We start from the raw sequence: 18,639 nt of genomic DNA on the forward strand, positions 1-18,639 counted from the left end.
TTTACCATATCTATCAATTGTTTGCATGAGTTCTCGCCTAGATCGTTACCCCCTAAATGAATGACTATAACATCTGGCCGCTTCGCAGATCCGGTAGCAATTGCCCCCATCTCGTTTTTTGCCTTCCCATCCATTTCAGGTTTACACCCTGCTGTGCCAAGCCCAAATGTGCGCTGTATGGTCTCGCCTGCACCCTCTTGGCGGCCCAATGTACAAAAGAATGTCCTATTAACCATACTATCTTCCTTTGTATCCACGGACCTGCGGGTAAAATGGATTTTTTGGTTAGTTACCGATTTGCACGAATCCCGGCCTTACATACCGGTTGGCTACTGCCGACTAGAGACGAGCTTTGTTTTTCTGGCTTGGGTCGGGTTTCGGCGCGGGCGCTTTGTGGGAAAACTCATTTTTTGCCAAAAATGAAACTGGAACCCGAACCCAGAACCAGAAAAACGAATAAAAAAAAAACGAATCAGGAAAAAAAACGTGAATCGAGAAAAAACCCACCCCAACCCTTACACCCCCCCCCTATACTGATCCCTCCCCAAGACTTACTAAAAGTCCCTGGTGGTCCAGCGGGGTCCTGCGAGCGATCTCTCCCTCCATGCTGTCGGGCGTGCTAGGACTCAAAATGGCGCCGATAGCCTTGCCCTTATGATGTCACAGGGGCTACCGGTGCCATTGGTCAGTCCCTGTCACATGGTAGGAGCACAAGATGGCACCGGCCGTCCATGAAGTTAGCATGTGGCACATTTAAAACTAATCGGAGAAAATTCTTCTTCACTCAACGCACAATTAAGCTCTGGAATTTGTTGCCAGAGGATGTGGTTAGTGAGGTTAGTGTAGCTGGGTTTAAAAAAGGATTGGATAAGTTCTTGGAGGAGAAGTCCATTACCTGCTATTAAGTTCACTTAGGGGCGGATTTTCAGAGCCCTGCTCGCGTAAATCCGCCCAAAACCGGGCGGATTTACGCGAGCAGGGCCTTGCGCGCCGGGAAGCCTATTTTACATAGGCCTACCGGCGCGCGCAGAGCCCCGGGACTCGCGTAAGTCCCGGGGTTTTCGGAGGGGGCGTGTCGGGGGGCGTGTCGGGGGCGGGCCCGAACCGCGCGGCGTTTTCGGGGCGTGTCGGGAGCGTTCCGGGGGGCGGGCCCGGGGGGGCGTGGCCGCGCCCTCCGGACCCGCCCCCAGGTCGCGTCCCGACGCGCAGGAGGCCCGCTGACGCGCGGGGATTTACGCCTCCCAGAGGGAGGCGTAAATCCCCCGACAAAGGTAAGGGGGGGGTTTAGACAGGGCCGGGCGGGTGGGTGAGGTAGGGGAAGGGAGGGGAAGGTGAGGGGAGGGCAAAGGCAAGTTCCCTCCGAGGCCGCTCCGATTTCGGAGCGGCCTTGGAGGGAACGAGGGTAGGCTGCGCGGCTCGGCGCGCGCCGGCTATACGAAATCGATAGCCTTGCGCGCGCCGATCCAGGATTTTAGCGGATACGCGCGGATACGCGCGTATCTACTAAAATCCAGCGTACTTTTGTTTGCGCCTGGAGCGCAAACAAAAGTAGGCTATTCGCGCTCGTTTTAAAATCCGCCCCTTAGAGAATAGCCACTGCCATTAGCAATGGTAACATGGAATAGACTTAGTTTTTGGGTACTTGCCAGGTTCTTATGGCCTGGTTTGGCCTCTGTTGGAAACAGGATGCTGGGCTTGATGGACCCTTGGTCTGAGCCAGTATGGCATTTTCTTATGTTCTTAATCTTTCGTTCTGCCCCCTGCCCTGGTCCTCCTTGCTCCCCCGGTGCTCCTCTTCTTCCCCCAGGCATCTCCTCATGTCTATTTCTTTATTTTCTTCGGGTTGTTGTTGGGGGGGGGGAGACTTTTTTTTTTTAACTTACTCCTGCTTCATCCCATCTGCGCCTATTATCCCCTTGCAGCCGGTCCATCTTGTCTTCGTCCCCTTGCAGTCATTCCCTCTGGTCTCTTTCCCCTTTCAAATCTTCCTCCTCCCTCCCCCATACTCAGGGATCGTTCCACCTGCGCTTCTCGGGGTTCAGCCTCCTTAATCTTCTGGTTCCGCCCCTCTGGTCTGCCTTGCTCCCCCGTGCTCATCCTCTTCCCCCAGCCATGTCCTGATGTCTATTTCCTTATTTTCTTTGGGTTGTTGATTGGGGGGGGGGGGGAACAATTTTTTTTAACTTACAGTTCGCAGGTTGTGGGGAGGGAGTGCTGTCCGTGTCCCCTGCGACCTCTCCAAGCCTGCCTCCGCTTGGCACCACATGGGCACCCAACTCGGGTCTGCCTGTCCTGCAGCCCCTCGCGGCCAACGGCAGTCCCCTGCCTCTTTAATCTTTCTTTTTGACTTCGAGCCTGCCTGCCCTGACTTCTGTCTTCATTCTTCAGCCTCTGGTCAGCCCTCCGTGCACGTCTGAAATCACGCACTTCCACCATGAGCGCCGGACATGCAAAGAGGACTGGCCCGGTGCTCGCCTTGGTTTTGGTGCCCTCAGTCTAGCGATAAGCGTGAGGCTGACGTTACCGCATGCTGACCCGCTGGCATCACTACGCCGCGCGCGTCTTCCGCTCCTCCCCACCGGGGAAGCCAGACCAGCGCCGATTCGGCTCTTAAAGATAAGGTGGGGGGACTCCCCTCTGGCAAACACCATGTTAAGGGGGGTCCTCCCACATAGCGCGTCGGTCATTTCTTACCCTTTTGTTTTGTTTTTTACACATAGAAATCCAGAATATTATGGTTTCAGATATTTAAGGCAGAAATGTATACATAGCTTAGGACCCCTTCTGCACAGGATATACCTGAAAAGATACTGTAACTACCCCCCTGCAATTCACTAGACTATCTGGCTGCTATTGATTAGGATCAGCCACACCCCAAGGAAAAGCAGACTTCTGTTAGGAGAAGAGTAGTTGCTTTTTAATCCTCTTTTTGCACAACAAACAATATCTAAAAGTCTATGCTTTGTCCTTCAGTGCTTAAATCTGAACAACCCTCTGAAAGGCGCAAATATAGAAAACTTTTTTTGCTAGTTTTTAGATAGTTAGTGCAGAAATGAATACTTATCTTGGGAGCTTTTCTGGACAGAATATACCTGAAAAGATATTGCGGAGCTTTTATCTTGAAGCAAACCATCTGCAAGCTTAGGGCTTGCTCCATTTGTTCAAAACTCTCTTCAATGAAAAAGGAGTTAGCTTACCTTAAAGCTGAATTATCTGCAGTAAAAGAGGAATTTGCAACCACCAAGGAATCCTCACTTATTTTACAGCATTCAGGAATCCTTTCCCTACTACCACAGAAGATTCAGAAACCCAGAAACAACTGGTTTACAATGGGATCAGGTAGGATAAGACCCAAAGTCACCCATTCTTTACAATTGTGCAGCCCAGATGCCCTCCTCAACTTGCACAGATCATCCAGAAACTCCATAATAAATGGATTACAGTGGATTCTGGTAAAAAAAAACAAAACAAAACTGTGATGCAGATACCCGCTCTCTCAAGTGACACAAGTACAAAATGCCTTCTCTACATTGGAAAATGAAAAAACTCTAGCAATGGAGACTGAAGTGGTATTTGAAAGGAAAGAATAAACCCAAAGCACAAGAAATTCCAATACACAACCAAAAACCATAAGAAAAAGCTCATTATGCTGGGAGACTCAGTTATAAGAGGAACTAATTTGGGAATTCTTTTCAAGGGGATCACTAAAGTTAAAAGCCTTCAGGATCATTGGCTGGTAGAAATGTAAATCAGATAGTCAATGCAATCAATGAAGATAGTAAGGACTCTGAAGTTGATATTATCATCCATCTGGGAACCAATGACCTTGCTAGATGTTATGGGCATGGACCCTTTGGCTGAGGTGGAGTTCGCACAACCTGCAGGGAGGAACCTCTGCAGGTCCCCACCATTGGCAGGTAGAGTCAGATGAGGCCCAACTGGAGCTCACTGTTACAGGCCCTCCTTCTCCTCCGCATAGAGCCTTCAGGTGCTGGGGCCGGCAGGTCTTAGGAGGGGGCATCTGCGGACAACGAAGATTCTTCATTGTAGCAGGGTTGAAGCAGATGGAGACAAGGCATATTCAGAGGCAGGCTGGGATCAGCAGCAGGTGGCGTTCAAGGATGTCCTGGAGATAGCAATGGTGAATGGTTAATGGCAAGCAAGGATGTCTAGTAACCAGGCCAAGGTCAAGTATCGGGTATACATCTGAAGGGAAGAAGGGACAGATAGGAAGGCAGAGAGCAAACAGATATGTGAGAGAACATAGAACTGAAGAAGGAACACAGAGCCTGGACTAGACTGAAACTGAAGAACAGGGACAAGCTGGAAATGAAGAACAAAGACAAGCTGGAATTGAAGAATGAAGTCCTAGTAACTTACTCTACTCAATAAGCAGGCTGATCTTTTGCTGAGGAAAAGAGTAACAGGAAGAGAGGGCCTTTAAAGGACAGGACTCATGATATCATCTTCAGGGGCCACAAGGCTTTTCCTATGGCTGTTCCTTTAAAGCCCAACAAGAGATGTGTGCATGCGTGCCTAGGGGGGGATACACAGTATAGGAGCCATCATCATCAATATTTCGCTGTGTTGGAGAAGGGCAGCTGGTCTGGGGAAACTCAGCAGTGGAATCCCCACTGCATGCGCCGGTGGCGCCCCACTGCAAACTCGGGCCGGGCTGGAGGTAAGAGTGGCAATCCTTGAGGCAGCCTGCAGACCGCTGATCACAATACTAGAAACAACCAGGTAGTACAGAGAGATTTCCAGACTCTAGGGAAACAGATTAAGCACCTTGAGAAGATTATTACCTTTTCAGAAGTGTTACCTGCTCATGGAAAGGGAAGGAGAGGCTAAGCCATATAGATAACTTCAATGCATGACTCAAAACCTGGTGTAAGGAAAAAGGTTTTGTATATATTGGGGGCTGTGGCTGTGTATGGAACAGTAAAAGATGGCTTACATCTGTCTGTTGGAGGGAAGAGGATCCTAAGTGAAAAGTGAAATCATATTTTTTTATTTTTTTATTTTTAATTTTTATATACCGATGTTCCTGTAAAGAATACATATCGCACCGGTTTACAAGGAACTGAACATGTCGCCTCCAGGGCGGAAATACATTAAAAACAGTCGCCTCAAGGCAGAATACATTAACACAAGTATACAGGAAAACTATTAAAAGAGAACTTTCATAAACTCAATTAAATGTAACTGTGAACCATAAATCAGGAACCATAAATCAGGAACATATGTACAGAGGTAGGTATATCGTCTGTCGCTTCAACCAGATTTTAGCTCTCAGGGAAAGCTTGAGTGAATAGCCTCTAGTCCTCTAGTTTATATGCCAGAAGGCATATAAACTAGGCATATAAACTAGAAGGACAGAAGGCATATAAACTAGAGGACAGGAGTGGCAGAAGCAAATTGGAATGTCACACCCAACATCTCCAAGACATGGGTAAAGAAATTAACAAAAATAAACTGAATAGGGCAGAAAAGACGTTCAAGCTGGAAAGCCATGAGCACAAATGTTCATAGTCTGGCAATAAAATATCAGAACTGCAGGCTGTAATGGTGGAAGAGGACTTGGACATTGCGGCTGTTACGGAGACCTGGTTCACGGAGTCACATGATTGGGATACGGTCATCCCAGGCTATAACTTATTAAGGAAAGACAGAGGGGACAGGAACGGGGGAGGACTAGTGCTTTATGTCAGAAACAATATCCAAGCAACGGAAATGCAAGGGACGTGGGGTAGGGAAGAAGCATGAGCCGTCCTAAAAAATAGAAGATGGTGCTTCCATTACAACGGTGTGGTCTATAGGCCTCTGATTCAGGCAGAAGAGCTGGCTAGAGATCTAGTCAAAGACATCCAAAAGGTGGGAAAGAGGGGAGACATGTTGCTCGTTGGAGATTTTAAGCTGCTGGATATAGACTGGAGCATCCCTTCCAAGGAATCTACAAGAGACAGCGTGCTAGGAATATACACGAGGTAGAGAGATAGAGGCTCTGCTCAAATAAATGCTAACGAAAACCACAAGGGAGGGTGTGATGCTTGATCTAGTGCTCACACATGGGAATAATGTCTCTAATGTCTGGACAGGTGCCCACCTGACCACAAGTGATCAGCAGATAGTATGGTTTGATATCGCATCTAAGGTACTGAGAAGTCACGAAAAGACCCGACTTTTGAATTAAAAAAACCCAAGATTTTGACAAAATAGGGATGTACATGGAGGAAGAACTAGAAGACAGGGAGAAAATGGGCAAGATGGACCAACAGTGAGCCAAGAAGCTATTACAAAGGCAGCAAATCTATATGTTAGAAAAGAAAACAAAGAAAACCAATTTAGTTCTCAAAGGCTGAAAAAATAAAGGCAAAAAGAACAGAGTTCAGGAAGTATAAATGATCCCATAAAGAGGAATACAGGGAAGAATACCTGGTGTAACTGAGGGAGACGAAGAAAGAAATCAGGCAAGCAAAAGGTCAAGCAGAAGAAAAGATTGCCAAAGACATAAAGCGGTGGATTTTTAAAACCAGCATGCAGGTGTTCATGTGCATGAGGTTCCCGGTACGCGCAGATGGACGCGCCGATTTGCGCATGTTATTTATTTCTGGCCCATAGTTTTGAAACTCCCACACTATGCCTATAGTCATCATTGCATCCTAACTCTGCCACGGAAACTCCTCCATTACGGTTTGGTTAAAAGTTAAGCACTTTTATGGAAGAATGCACGTGCTTTTACTCAAATACAGGGTTGGCAGTTTTCAGACAGGTGATGTATGTGGTAAAATGCTTTTAAGTTTTGGAAATCCCTTTGCAAATGTCCTCCCTAGCAACATTTAGGGAGCTGAGGTATAGAATGGGGACAGCTAATAACCACAGCTTGACATTTCTAAGTAAGCAAATCATTTTACATTCAGACAACCACATGGGAAAATTCTGTGTTCATTTCAATTTCCTATTCAGTTAAAGGAATCAGTCTCTATATATCAATTTAATTTCACTAAGGTCAATATTCAAAGCCATTTGGATGGATAACTCACAGGTTGTCTAACTTCATGTTCCCCAAGTTATCCATCTCATTCCAAGTCATCTATTTAAATGTTTGGTTTTGAATATTGACCTCATTAAGTTTAGTTTTGTATCACAAATGAGGTTTCCTTCTTTTGTTTCAGGTAAGCTTTTTTTAAAACAAGTTGAAACTTGAGGAAATGCTACATGTTTAGGAAATATTTAGACAAGAATGCTGCATATTAATCAACATGGGTTTAATTTAATTACTTTACAAATCAGGTACACTAGGGTATTTCTCTTCCCCAGAGGGCTTACAGTACAAGCTTGTACCTGAAGCTATAGAGGTCAAAGTGAAATGGCCAAGGTCACAAGGAACATCAGCGAGAGAAGCAGGATTTGAACCTTGGCTTTAGCCCTCTACTCTAACCACTAGGCTATTCCTCCACAGCTTCATTGGAGTTATGAAACCAAGAAATTTCACTGGAGATAGCAAAGACATAGTGAAACTGAAACATGTGTGCCTACCCTTTCTATAATGTTTTTCTTTTCAAAGGATTTTAGGATACACCCCTGACTTGGACTCTGAAACAGTGGATGATGCCTTTGCACGTGCCTTTAAAGTCTGGAGTGATGTCACGCCATTGGAGTTCAGCAGACTACTGAAGGAGATGCAGACATTATGATCAATTTGGGCGCTGGGGTATATGTACTGACTTTTTATGTTTCTATGTCTAACATTATTGCAATTACTGGGATCAGCCTCAGAAGAAAAACATGGTCATGAATATCACTGAAACCTGATTCTAGAGTATGTCACCATTTTGTGGATGTCCAGCTATGGTTATATGGATTTTGTGTGTTTCCTCTGTGGGCAGGCCCAAGGCAATTACATAAACATTTCTTACAGGAATGATTATAGATAGAAACATCCAAGTCTTCATGTGATGCTACTGAACTTGCAAAAGTCTGGAGACTTGTAAGACCCGAGGAGGCTAGCCTGTCCCCCCAACACACACACACACATACACAAACACAGACATACACACACACACATATACACAAACACACGCAAACATACACATACACACACACACATACACAAACACAGAACATACACACACACACATATACACAAACACACGCAAACATACACCACACACACACACACATACACAAACACACACATACACACACACACACACACACACACACATAAACAAACACCACACACACACACATATACACACACACATATACACACACATACATACATACACACATACATACACACCATACACTCTCATATACACACATATATACACACACACACATATATACACACACACACCCAGACATACACACACACACACACACACACATACACACACATATACACACACACACACAAACACATACAAATGTTTACACTTAGAGAGAAGCCCCCCAACTTTTACCTCCTCATCCCTACCTCTTTGACCATCACCCCAAAACAGTAAAAGCTCCTGGGGCTTTTCATGATGGAAGTATAGTGCCATAGTCATCGTCTCGACAGCAGTCTTGGTAGTGTAAGCTAGCGGTGCTGCTGCTGTAGTAGTAATACCTTTACTGTAATGCCAGGAGCAACAGTGCACTTTCACCATGTCCCACATGTCTTTGCTATTTTGGGGTGATGGTAGATAGGGATGGGGTTGGCTTGGGGGTGTGAGGAAAGACGCTTTCCAATAATAAATTGGAAAACTTTAATAAAGATAATAAAACTTTGCATCACCAATGTGAGATTCCTTTCAGCCCAACATTTTTCTCATTGAATTTGGAGAGCTTGTGGGATGGAGAGGCGCGGGCCTGCTGGCCCAATGTTTAAATCCACTTGCCTGGTGAGGAGCCATGGCAGAATGGGCCATATTGGTGTTTTTTTCTCTTGTCAACACTTCTGCAGCTATATTCTTTGAATATTCTTTGAATATAGCCGATTATGTTTAAAGTTATCCAACTACCCTTAACCAGATAACTTTAAAAGTAACCAGCAATATTCAAAGATATCCGGTTAGTTTTAAAATTATCCGGCTAAAGACAAGCAGATACTTTTATTCTAGCTTATTCAGCAGGGTGTTTATGCCACTGAATATCCCAGATAACTTATCCAGGTAAATTTAGCTGCTTTAGGATTCTTGAATATTGGATTCTAAGTTTTGCTTTGATTATCAGTGCAAACTCCACAGGTGAAATAGACCTGCATGTTTGTACCAATCCAGATAATTTGCTTATTGCCCCCTTGTTTCACTTGATTTTCTTCTGTATGAATTATATTTAAATGATAATTATAATTATTCTCTTTTATCTATGATCATGTATTGTCCCTGTGTTGACTGAAAGCTAAGATTCCTCTTTCACATGGCATTATTTGCAGAACACGGTGACGGCTATCCATTTGACGGTAAGGATGGACTCTTGGCGCACGCCTTTGCACCAGGACAAGGAATTGGAGGGAGACTCTCATTTTGATGATGATGAACATTGGACACTGGGAGAGGGTCAAGGTAAACTTTTAGTCTTGTTTTATAAATTTGTATTTTAAATAAATAGTATTTCGAGTAGATAATCCAATACTGACTAGGAAGAGTGATATCTCTTCTTTCTTTTTCTCTATGTTGTAGATCATTACATTATTGCATAGGTTGTTTTTTTTTTATTTGTATTATTATACCTTTAGGGCAGATTAATAAAAGCCTGTAATTTGCATTGTAAAGCTGCACGTACGTGTCTGTAGGCAACACTATTGCATTACATGGAACAGGCAATGGATTATCAACAGATCAGCAAAGAAATCCGCAGTGCTTTTTTCTTAGAATAAAGGTGCTGGAACTCATGTGAAGGCTTATCCATGGGGGGAGAGGGGGCAACTTCCAGGGCTCAGAACCTACTACCAGCCAAAGAGCTATAAGAACACATTATTGCAAGACAAATATTACACTGGTCCCTCGAACACCAACACATCGCTTATTAAGGAAATAGACCAAGCAGGACTACACAGATCCCTACACAGAAACTACACCTTAGCAGGATACCTCACCTTGGACACACACACAGAGCATGGACAGACTCTCACAAAATACATAATAAGGGACTACAAATTAGAAATAGAAATGTACTGATAAACCTGAACTGGAAATGCCAAGAAATCAGGCTTTGCATGCAGTGCAACAGTAGAGAAATGAAAACAGAAATGCATTTCCTTCTGTACCATGCAAAATATAAAGATATAAGACATGCTACACATTCCCATTCCCAAAGCTGGCATATCCAAATCACTAAACCAAAAACAAAATGCTTCTTTGTCTACATTTTGTTGTCTAGATCAGAGGTTTCCAACCTTTTTGGGAGCGTGGACCTCTTTGTAATCTCCAAAATTTTCATAAATCGCCACATACCTCTCTTTATATTTACCTGGAATTATGGGCCGTATACAGAAAGTTATTAATGTAAAAACAAAAAAATAATTATATACATACCAGACTCACTGATAATATATAAAACTTATTAAATAATGTTTATTGATATAAACTGAGTATATATAATTGCAAAGCACAGCCGTAAATGTACTAGAATGTACTTATATTCAGTAACTTAAGTAGTGTAACTACAGGTAGACACACAGCTTGATCCGTTTAGATCTGGAGCGACCGGAGGGAAAGAACTGGAGAGAGTGAGTAGTGGGGGTGGGATAAAGAGACAGACTGGCAGAGACAGTCTTGTGGAGGGAGACAGAGACTGGCGGAGAGAGACATTGACTGATGGGGATGGGCTGGTGGAGAGAAACAGAGCAAAATAGCAGGGGATGACCTGGTGGAGGAAAAGAGAGAGAGTGTGGTGCTGGACTGTGGAGGGTGAGAGAAAGTGACTAGCAGGGCTGGACTGGTGGTGTGAGTGAGAGAGCAACTGGTGGAGAGTGAAAGAGCAACTTATGGGGTTGGACTGGTGGAGGGTGAAAGAGGAGAGCAACTTATGGGGTTGGACTGGTGGAGGGTGTGTGAGAGAGAGAGAGATTTGTGGGGATGGACTGGTGGAGGGTGAGAGAGAGACTTGTTGGGTTGGACTGGTGGAGGGTAAGAGAGAGAGTTGTGGGGGACTGGTGGAGGGTGAGAGAGATTTGTGGGGTTGGACTGGTGGAGGGTGTGAGAGAGAGAGAGATTTGTGGGGATGGACTGGTGGAGGGTGAGAGAGAGACTTGTTGGGTTGGACTGGTGGAGGGTAAGAGAGAGAGTCTTGTGGGGGACTGGTGGAGGGTGAGAGAGATTTGTGGGATGGACTGGTGGAGGGTGAGAGAGAGACTTGTTGGGTTGGACTGGTGGAGGGTAAGAGAGAGAGTCTTGTGGGGGACTGGTGGAGGGTGAGAGAGAGAGAGTCTTGTGGGGGACTGGTGGAGGGTGAGAGAGATTTGTGGGGATGGACTGGTGGAGGGTGAGAGAGAGACTTGTTGGGTTGGACTGGTGGAGGGTAAGAGAGAGAGTCTTGTGGGGGACTGGTGGAGGGTGAGAGAGATTTGTGGGGATGGACTGGTGGAGGGTGAGAGAGAGACTTGTTGGGTTGGACTGGTGGAGGGTGAGAGAGAGAGAGACTTGTGGGGTTGGATTGGTGGGGAGGGTAAGAGAGAGAGAGAGACTTGTAGGGTTGGACTGGTGGAGGGTAAGAAAGAGAAAGAGACTTGGGTTGGACTGGATGGTAAGAGAGAGAGAGACTTGTGGGGTTGGACTGGTGGAGTGAGAGGAGGACTTGTGGGGTTGGACTGGAGGAGGATGAGAGAAAGAGACTTGTGGGGATGGACTGGAGGAGGGTGAGGGAGAGAGAGAGATGTGGGGATGGACTGGAGGAGGGTGAGGGAGAGAGAGAGATGTGGGGATGGACTGGTGGAGTGAGAGGAGGACTGGTTGAGATGGACTGTGGAGCAGAGACATGTACAGTAAAACTGGCACTGGGGATATAAGTTCTTTGAAATGAAATAGAAAATGCCAACAAAATTTCCTATTTTGTTATGTTTTATTAACAAACCAAAAGAAAAATGAACTAAATTTTGTTTGGTTTTCATTTTGTTTTTGGGCCCCATCCCCCATCCGAAGAAACTCACTGCCACTTTTTTTCCCCCAGGCTGCCTGATTTTATTTTTAAATCTGGATTTGTCCTCCCTCCCCCAGACTCCTCCTGTACAAACCCAGGTCGCTCCTGCCTTCCCCGTTCCCTATTTCATAACAGTGCTGGCTGACCCAAGGCTGGTGCCGAGTGTGGCTGGGCTTTAAAATGGCACCGGCCTGGTTTCATCTGCTAGTACTGGTGGGGAAGGAGCAACTGGGAATTTCCCCTGCCCCTCTTTGGGCCCAGGACATTGCAGGAAAGTTAAGGGGCTGGAGCAAAGGTTCATGTTGTGGGAATGGATGGGAGAGGACTGCTTTTAAGTCATGTGGAGTTTGGTTTTAGTGCACACTGCCAATAGCACACACTAAGCCCTTTTAGTGCACACTATTCCCACCTAGCGCTTGCTAAAACCAAAACAAAATGAAATGAAAATAAAATAGAATGAATTGAATGTCCCCCTCACCAATGAAATGAAATTTTTAAAAGTCCCATATGGAAGCTTAAATTAAGTAACCCCATATGAAGATAAATCTTTCACAATTCCAGGCCCTGCATGGGTAGGGCACAATTTTATATTTTTAAAAAGCAGCATAAAACCCTTCTATGGATCAGTACCATTTATTCATAGTTTCTAAGTTTGTTTGTGTAATACATTGCGTTTGTTTCATTATTCTATGACTTAATAAGAGCAGTGTCATGTACATCTAAATGAAAAGGTTTAAGCAAAAGCCCGTTAAAAATATGTACTGTTTGGTTTTTCTCACAGTTGTTAAGGTGAAATATGGAAATGCAGATGGTGAATTCTGTAAATTTCCATTTTTCTTCAACGGTCAGGAATATAATAGCTGCACGGACTCCGGGCGCAGTGATGGCTTTCTCTGGTGCTCAACAACATACAACTTTGATTCAGATGGGAAATACGGATTCTGTCCTCATGAACGTAAGTTACGCACTTCAAAACATTTCATTGTGGACCAGCTTGCTAACAAAGCAGTTCAGTGAAAATGGCTGTATTTCTAATGTTCCAAACTCAATTGACTGTGTTGCATTTCTTAGCTACCTATGTGCATTTGTGTTGCTAAGTGCACAGTTTCTGAATTTAAACAGGCCTGTACTTTTAATTTAGATATTTTAGTCCATCTTTTCAAATAATGTTCAAGGCAGCTTATAACTTTATTAGCAATTCAAATGCTTATAATCAGGAAGGATAACTTTAAAAGACCGGCACATATGCCCATATATGCATGTATATGACTGTGCGTAGATCTACCCTAGTATTTTACAACCATACATATCATATAAGCATGGGTTATAAAATATATGTAAATCTACCCTGCAATATTCACAACATGTAAAAGATAAGGGTAAGCATCAGGGTTCAAGTGGCACATCCAATTAATACATAGCCACCACTCAAAGCACAATTAAGCTCTGAAATTTGTTGCCAGAGGATGTGGTTAGTGCAGTTACTGTAGCTGGGTTTAAAAAAGGTTTGGATAAGTTCTTGGAGGAGAAGTCCATTAATTGCTTTAATCAGGTTTACTTAGGAATAGCCACTGCTATTAATTGCATCAGTAGCATGGGATCTTCTTAGTGTTTGGGTAATTGCCAGGTTCTTGTGGCCTGGTTTGGCCTCTGTTGGAAACAGGATGCTGGGCGTGATGGACCCTTGGTCTGACCCAGCATGGTATGTTCTTATGTTCTTATACCTTGTTCAATAGTATATCAGCCATAGAAAGATGCTGGAGGGTTGGCAGCTAGACCAGAAAGTCATGTTTCTTTTTGACAGACAGTGGTGCAAATAGAGTAAAAGCAATAGAAGATGGGGACTTTCAGGAAATCCACTGGTTTGGACATTTTCTACACCTGGCAGTGAAGGATGCCCTAAGCCTGGGGCCATGAACCATGGGAATCTATGCCTGAATGACCTGCTAGAAAGGTGCAGGAAAACAGCAGTACATTTCCATTGAAATGTGAAGATGGGGCAGCTTTTCTGTGAGAAGCAGGAAGAATTTGAGATGTCTAAGAAGCATCCGATTCACCTGCTAGAATTCCACCTGCATTAAGCTGCAGAGGTTACTGAGGCAGTACAGCGCAAATCTGAACCCAAAACTTGAAAGAATCTATATCTCATAAATAAACAACAATCTCACTTGTAAACATCTCTGGTGTTTATAAGTACAAATTTGATTTCTTTTGAAATTTTTGATTCCCACATGGGAAAAGAACAGTACATGTTGGTTTAGGTTTAAGTAACACGATGGAACTTTATTTCGCAGATCATTAAACTCACTTTTTTTACATGGGCATTTAATCACAATGTGACCGATGATTAAAATTGAATAGGTACTAGTGTTGGGTTTAAAACACAAATTCAGATGTGTACCCGGTGCATATGAAGGTCATCATCAGTGAAAAGACACAATCGTAGTATGTGAATTTGTTTCTCATTTTAACAAGTGAGATTGTTATTTATTTGTTAGGTTACTGAAGCAGCAGACACCCCTTCATGATCTATCTCTGGAAACAGAGAAAGCTGTGGATTGCCCCTGGGGCATCATGATTGGATAGCTTTGAGGCAGGTGGTACAAATCTTGAAGCCCTTTAAGGATGCCACAGAGAATCTGAGTTCCAGAAGTGCCACCCTGGGCAGGGTCATCTGTACAGTAAATATTCTGGAGAAAAAGTATGTCTACAGGTGTGCAGAGGCATAGGCACAGTCAGGATGTAGCACATGAAAAAGTGACCACCTCAAGGAGCAGCTTCAACTTCCTCCCCCACCTCAATACACTAAAGCCAAATTGCTTAAAACGTAGCAGCTCTCCTGACCCAGGAGCTGGCAACAGAGACCCTCAGCCCATCCCAGGAAAGAAGACTGTAGCAAAAATGTATGTGAAATGCTATCTTGCAGAGTCCATAGAGGACATGAGCACAGATGCTCTAGCATATTGGGCACACAACTCCGTAGACTGGCCAGACCTAGCCAAGGTGGATCAGCAATATCTTTCTGTTGCATAGGAGGTGGACCCTTGGGCCGAGGTGGGGTTGATGCTACCCATAGGAGGGATACTACAGGTTCCCACTGTTGGCAGGCAGAGTGGGCTAACTGATGGAGGCCGGCTGGAGCTTCACCAATACCAGCCCTTGTTCCCCGTGGGTTGAGCCTTTGGGTGCTGGAGCCAGCTGGAGTTAGGTGGGCCTCCATCTGTAGTTGTCGATGGAAGGATGGTATGGTCAGCCCAGAGGCAGCAATAGCAGAACTGGAAAGTCTGTACTGGATGAGGCTGAGTCCCGGAGACCAGGGCACCAAAAGGAACCAAAGTCTGACAGGGGGCGCCCTAGCAAGAACAGGCTGAAGCCTGAAAGGCCGTCCAGGGCGTAGACAATAGAGGCATCGTAGAACAAGCTGGAGTAAAGGCTGGTGGCAATCAAGGAGCGGTGGCAAGGCAAGGCTGAGGTCTGGTCTCAGAGATGATCAATAGCGTGATCAGGCAAAGCAGAGGTCTGGACTAGGAGATGATCAGTAGTGTGGTCAGGCAAAGCGGAGGTCTGGACAAGAAGATGATCAGTAGCATAGTCTGGCAAAGTAGAGGTCGGGTCCAGGAGAAGATCAATAGCGTAGTCAAGCAAAGCAGAGGTCGGGTCCAGGAGAAGATCAGTCCGTGAGGAAAGTTGGGTAGCAGGAACACAAGACGAGGAACACAACCAGAAACAGGAACCAGGAACGCAGGGAATCACTGGGAGGCAACGAAGTACATGACCAGCGTGGAGACCTGTTGTAAAGACGACTAACAGGAGCTGAGCCAGCCTTATATACCGGAGCTTCAATGACGTCATCTTCCGGACCGCGGCCTAGTTCCTGCTGCAGGCCCTTCTAAAGGAACAGTGATGCATGCATGAACACCTAGGGAGGGGCGCGGCGCTGAACAGCCACGTCTCTCTGCAGGCCATGCGGAGAGGCCTGTCACGGAGCACAGGAGCTTGTCGCAGTGTCAGGTGCACCTATCTAGGCCATTGTAATGTTTGCGATTGCCCACACTTTATACCTTGATGGTTCATGCCCATTTGTGCTGCCTGCAATTCACTGCATTCCACACCTTGGTGGTTTAGACACCTTTGTGCTGTTTGTCATGGACCTCACTCCATTCCTTGGTGGTTTAGGCATCTTTGTGTGGTCTGTAATGGACCGCATTACATGCCATGAGGTTTAGATATCTTTGCTCTGTTTGATTCATTACAGTCTATGCCTTTGAAGTATAGCTACTGCTATGCTGTTGGTGATTCCCCACACCATTGATTTTCAGAGTTTTGACACCTGGGTGCTGATTGTGACTTCCTACACTGTATATCTTGGGGGTATAGATACCCCTCTGCTGTTTGTAATTTCCCACACTGTAATCTTTAGGTATATAGACAACTCTATGCTGTTTACTATTCTCTACACTGTACAACATGTAGATATGGACACCTCTGTGCTGTTTATAATTGCTTGCACTGCATGCCATGGGGTATAGACATCTCTGTACTTTTTGAGAATTTTGACACTTTTCTGCACTTTATGATTCCCAAACTATATGCCTTGGGGGTATAGATACATGCTTGTTATTTCCTGCACTGTAGGTCTTAGAAATTTTGACACGTGTGCTATTTGTGATTCAACACACTTTATGCCTTGGGGGTATAAACACCTCTGTGCTGTTTGCAATTCACTGCACTATATGCCATATGGTTATACATAACTTTCTGCTATTTGTGATTCACTACACTGTACAGCTTCAGAGTATTGACATATCTGTGCTGCCTACAATTCCCACACTGTATGTCTTGTGCTGTTTGTCATTCCCCAAATTGCATATCTTTACACCTTTGTGCTATTTGTGATTTTGGACCAGATGCCTAAGGGGTAAAGACACCTGTGTGCTGTTTGTGACTCCCCAAACTGTACACATTGGGCTATAGACACTTCTATGCTGTTTACAATTTCTTGCCATGGAGATTTTGATGTCTTGATGCTATTTGTGATTCCCCAAACCTTAGCCATGGGAGTTTTGACACCTCTGTGCTGTTTACTATTCCACACACTGACACCTTGGGACTATATACACCTCTGTTTTGTTTGCAATTCCTCACACTGTATACCTTGAGGGTTTTGAAATTCTCTGCACTGCATGCCTTCATAATTTTGATTTCCTTGTGATGTTTGTAATTCCCCACACTCAAAATCTTGGAGGTTTTGTTGTCTTTGTGCTGTTTGTGATTCCCTGCCATCTATTCCTTGGAGGGTTCATGCTCCTATGAGACTGATGCTACACCTTAGAAGTCTTACCTCCACGCTGCCTATCTGCCATACCCAAAATGTACCATCCTGGGAGTTTTACTTCCATTCTGTCTACCTGCTAAGCCACAAATGTACCACCTCAGTGGTCTTGCTATGTTCCAGATGTACCACCTTAAGGATTTTGCTGCTACTATTCTGCTTATCTGCCTTGCCCCTCATATAACACTTGTTACATGCCTACCTTGCATGTCCCAGTATACCATCTTAGGTCTCTTACTAGTACCACTCTGCCTACTTACCTTGCCCCTGAAAGACAACCTTGAGTGTCATGTAGTTAATATGAGTACCTGCCATGCCTATTATATACCAGCATGGGAGTTTTTCTGCCTCTGTGTTTTTTGCTAATTTGGATTTCAGCCTGGTACTCCAACCCTGTTTGGTTATATTGGACTGTGTTCTTCTCAGAGAAAAAAGTGAAAAAAAAAAAAAGAAAACATTCTTCTCCCACCCCACATTTTCTGTCTGGCTATGAAGGTTTGTCTAGGTCATTTTGCTGTTTGTGATTCCCTGCACTGTATTCCATGGTGGTTTAAGCACTCTTTTTTTGTTTGTGATTCAGCTCACTCCATGCCTTAATGATTTAGATGCCTTTTGTGCTATTTGCAATTGAACACTCTCCATGCCTTGGGGATGTGGGCCCTTTGTGCTGTTTGTGATTTACCACACTCCATGCCTTGTTAGTTTAGACACCTTTGCAATATTTGTGATTCACTGCAGACCATACCTTGATAACTCAGATAGCTTTAAGATGTTTGATTCACTGCACTCCATGCCTTGGTGGTTTAGAATGTTTTATGTTGTTTGCGATTGGCCACATTCCACACCTTAAGGGTTTTAACAAGTTTGTGCTGTTTACAATGGACCATACTCCATGTCTTGGAGGATTAGACATCTTTGTGTTATTTGTGACAGACTGTACTCCACCCCTTGATTGTTTTGACACATTTGTGTTTATGATTACACACACTCCATATCTTGGGGGTTTAGATAAGAACATAAGATGCCTTTGTGCTTTTTGCAATTTCTCTCTTTATGCTTTTGTGGTTTTGTCACATTTGTGCTGTTTGTGATTCTCTGCACTGAAATTCTTGGGTATATAGACACCTCTGTGCTGCTTATGATTTGCCATATAATAAAGGTGGAAAAATAGGTTATTTTTA

The 18,639-nt window shown here is 44.5% G+C and overlaps 1 protein-coding gene across 1 annotated transcript in view; it reads left to right on the plus strand.

Moving 5' to 3' along the window:
- Positions 1-18,639, plus strand: part of MMP2 (matrix metallopeptidase 2) — a 93,223-nt gene that overhangs the window by 7,539 nt on the left and 67,045 nt on the right. The window contains 6 exon segments of the mRNA XM_029608576.1: positions 7,568-7,671; positions 7,674-7,708; positions 8,695-8,701; positions 9,422-9,498; positions 9,500-9,551; positions 12,908-13,081. Of these exon segments, the coding sequence (XP_029464436.1) occupies positions 7,568-7,671; positions 7,674-7,708; positions 8,695-8,701; positions 9,422-9,498; positions 9,500-9,551; positions 12,908-13,081 (449 nt within the window).

The sequence above is a fragment of the Rhinatrema bivittatum genome, chromosome 7, assembly GCF_901001135.1.
Source record: "Rhinatrema bivittatum chromosome 7, aRhiBiv1.1, whole genome shotgun sequence".
In the NCBI taxonomy this organism is placed as follows: Eukaryota; Metazoa; Chordata; class Amphibia; order Gymnophiona; family Rhinatrematidae; genus Rhinatrema; species Rhinatrema bivittatum.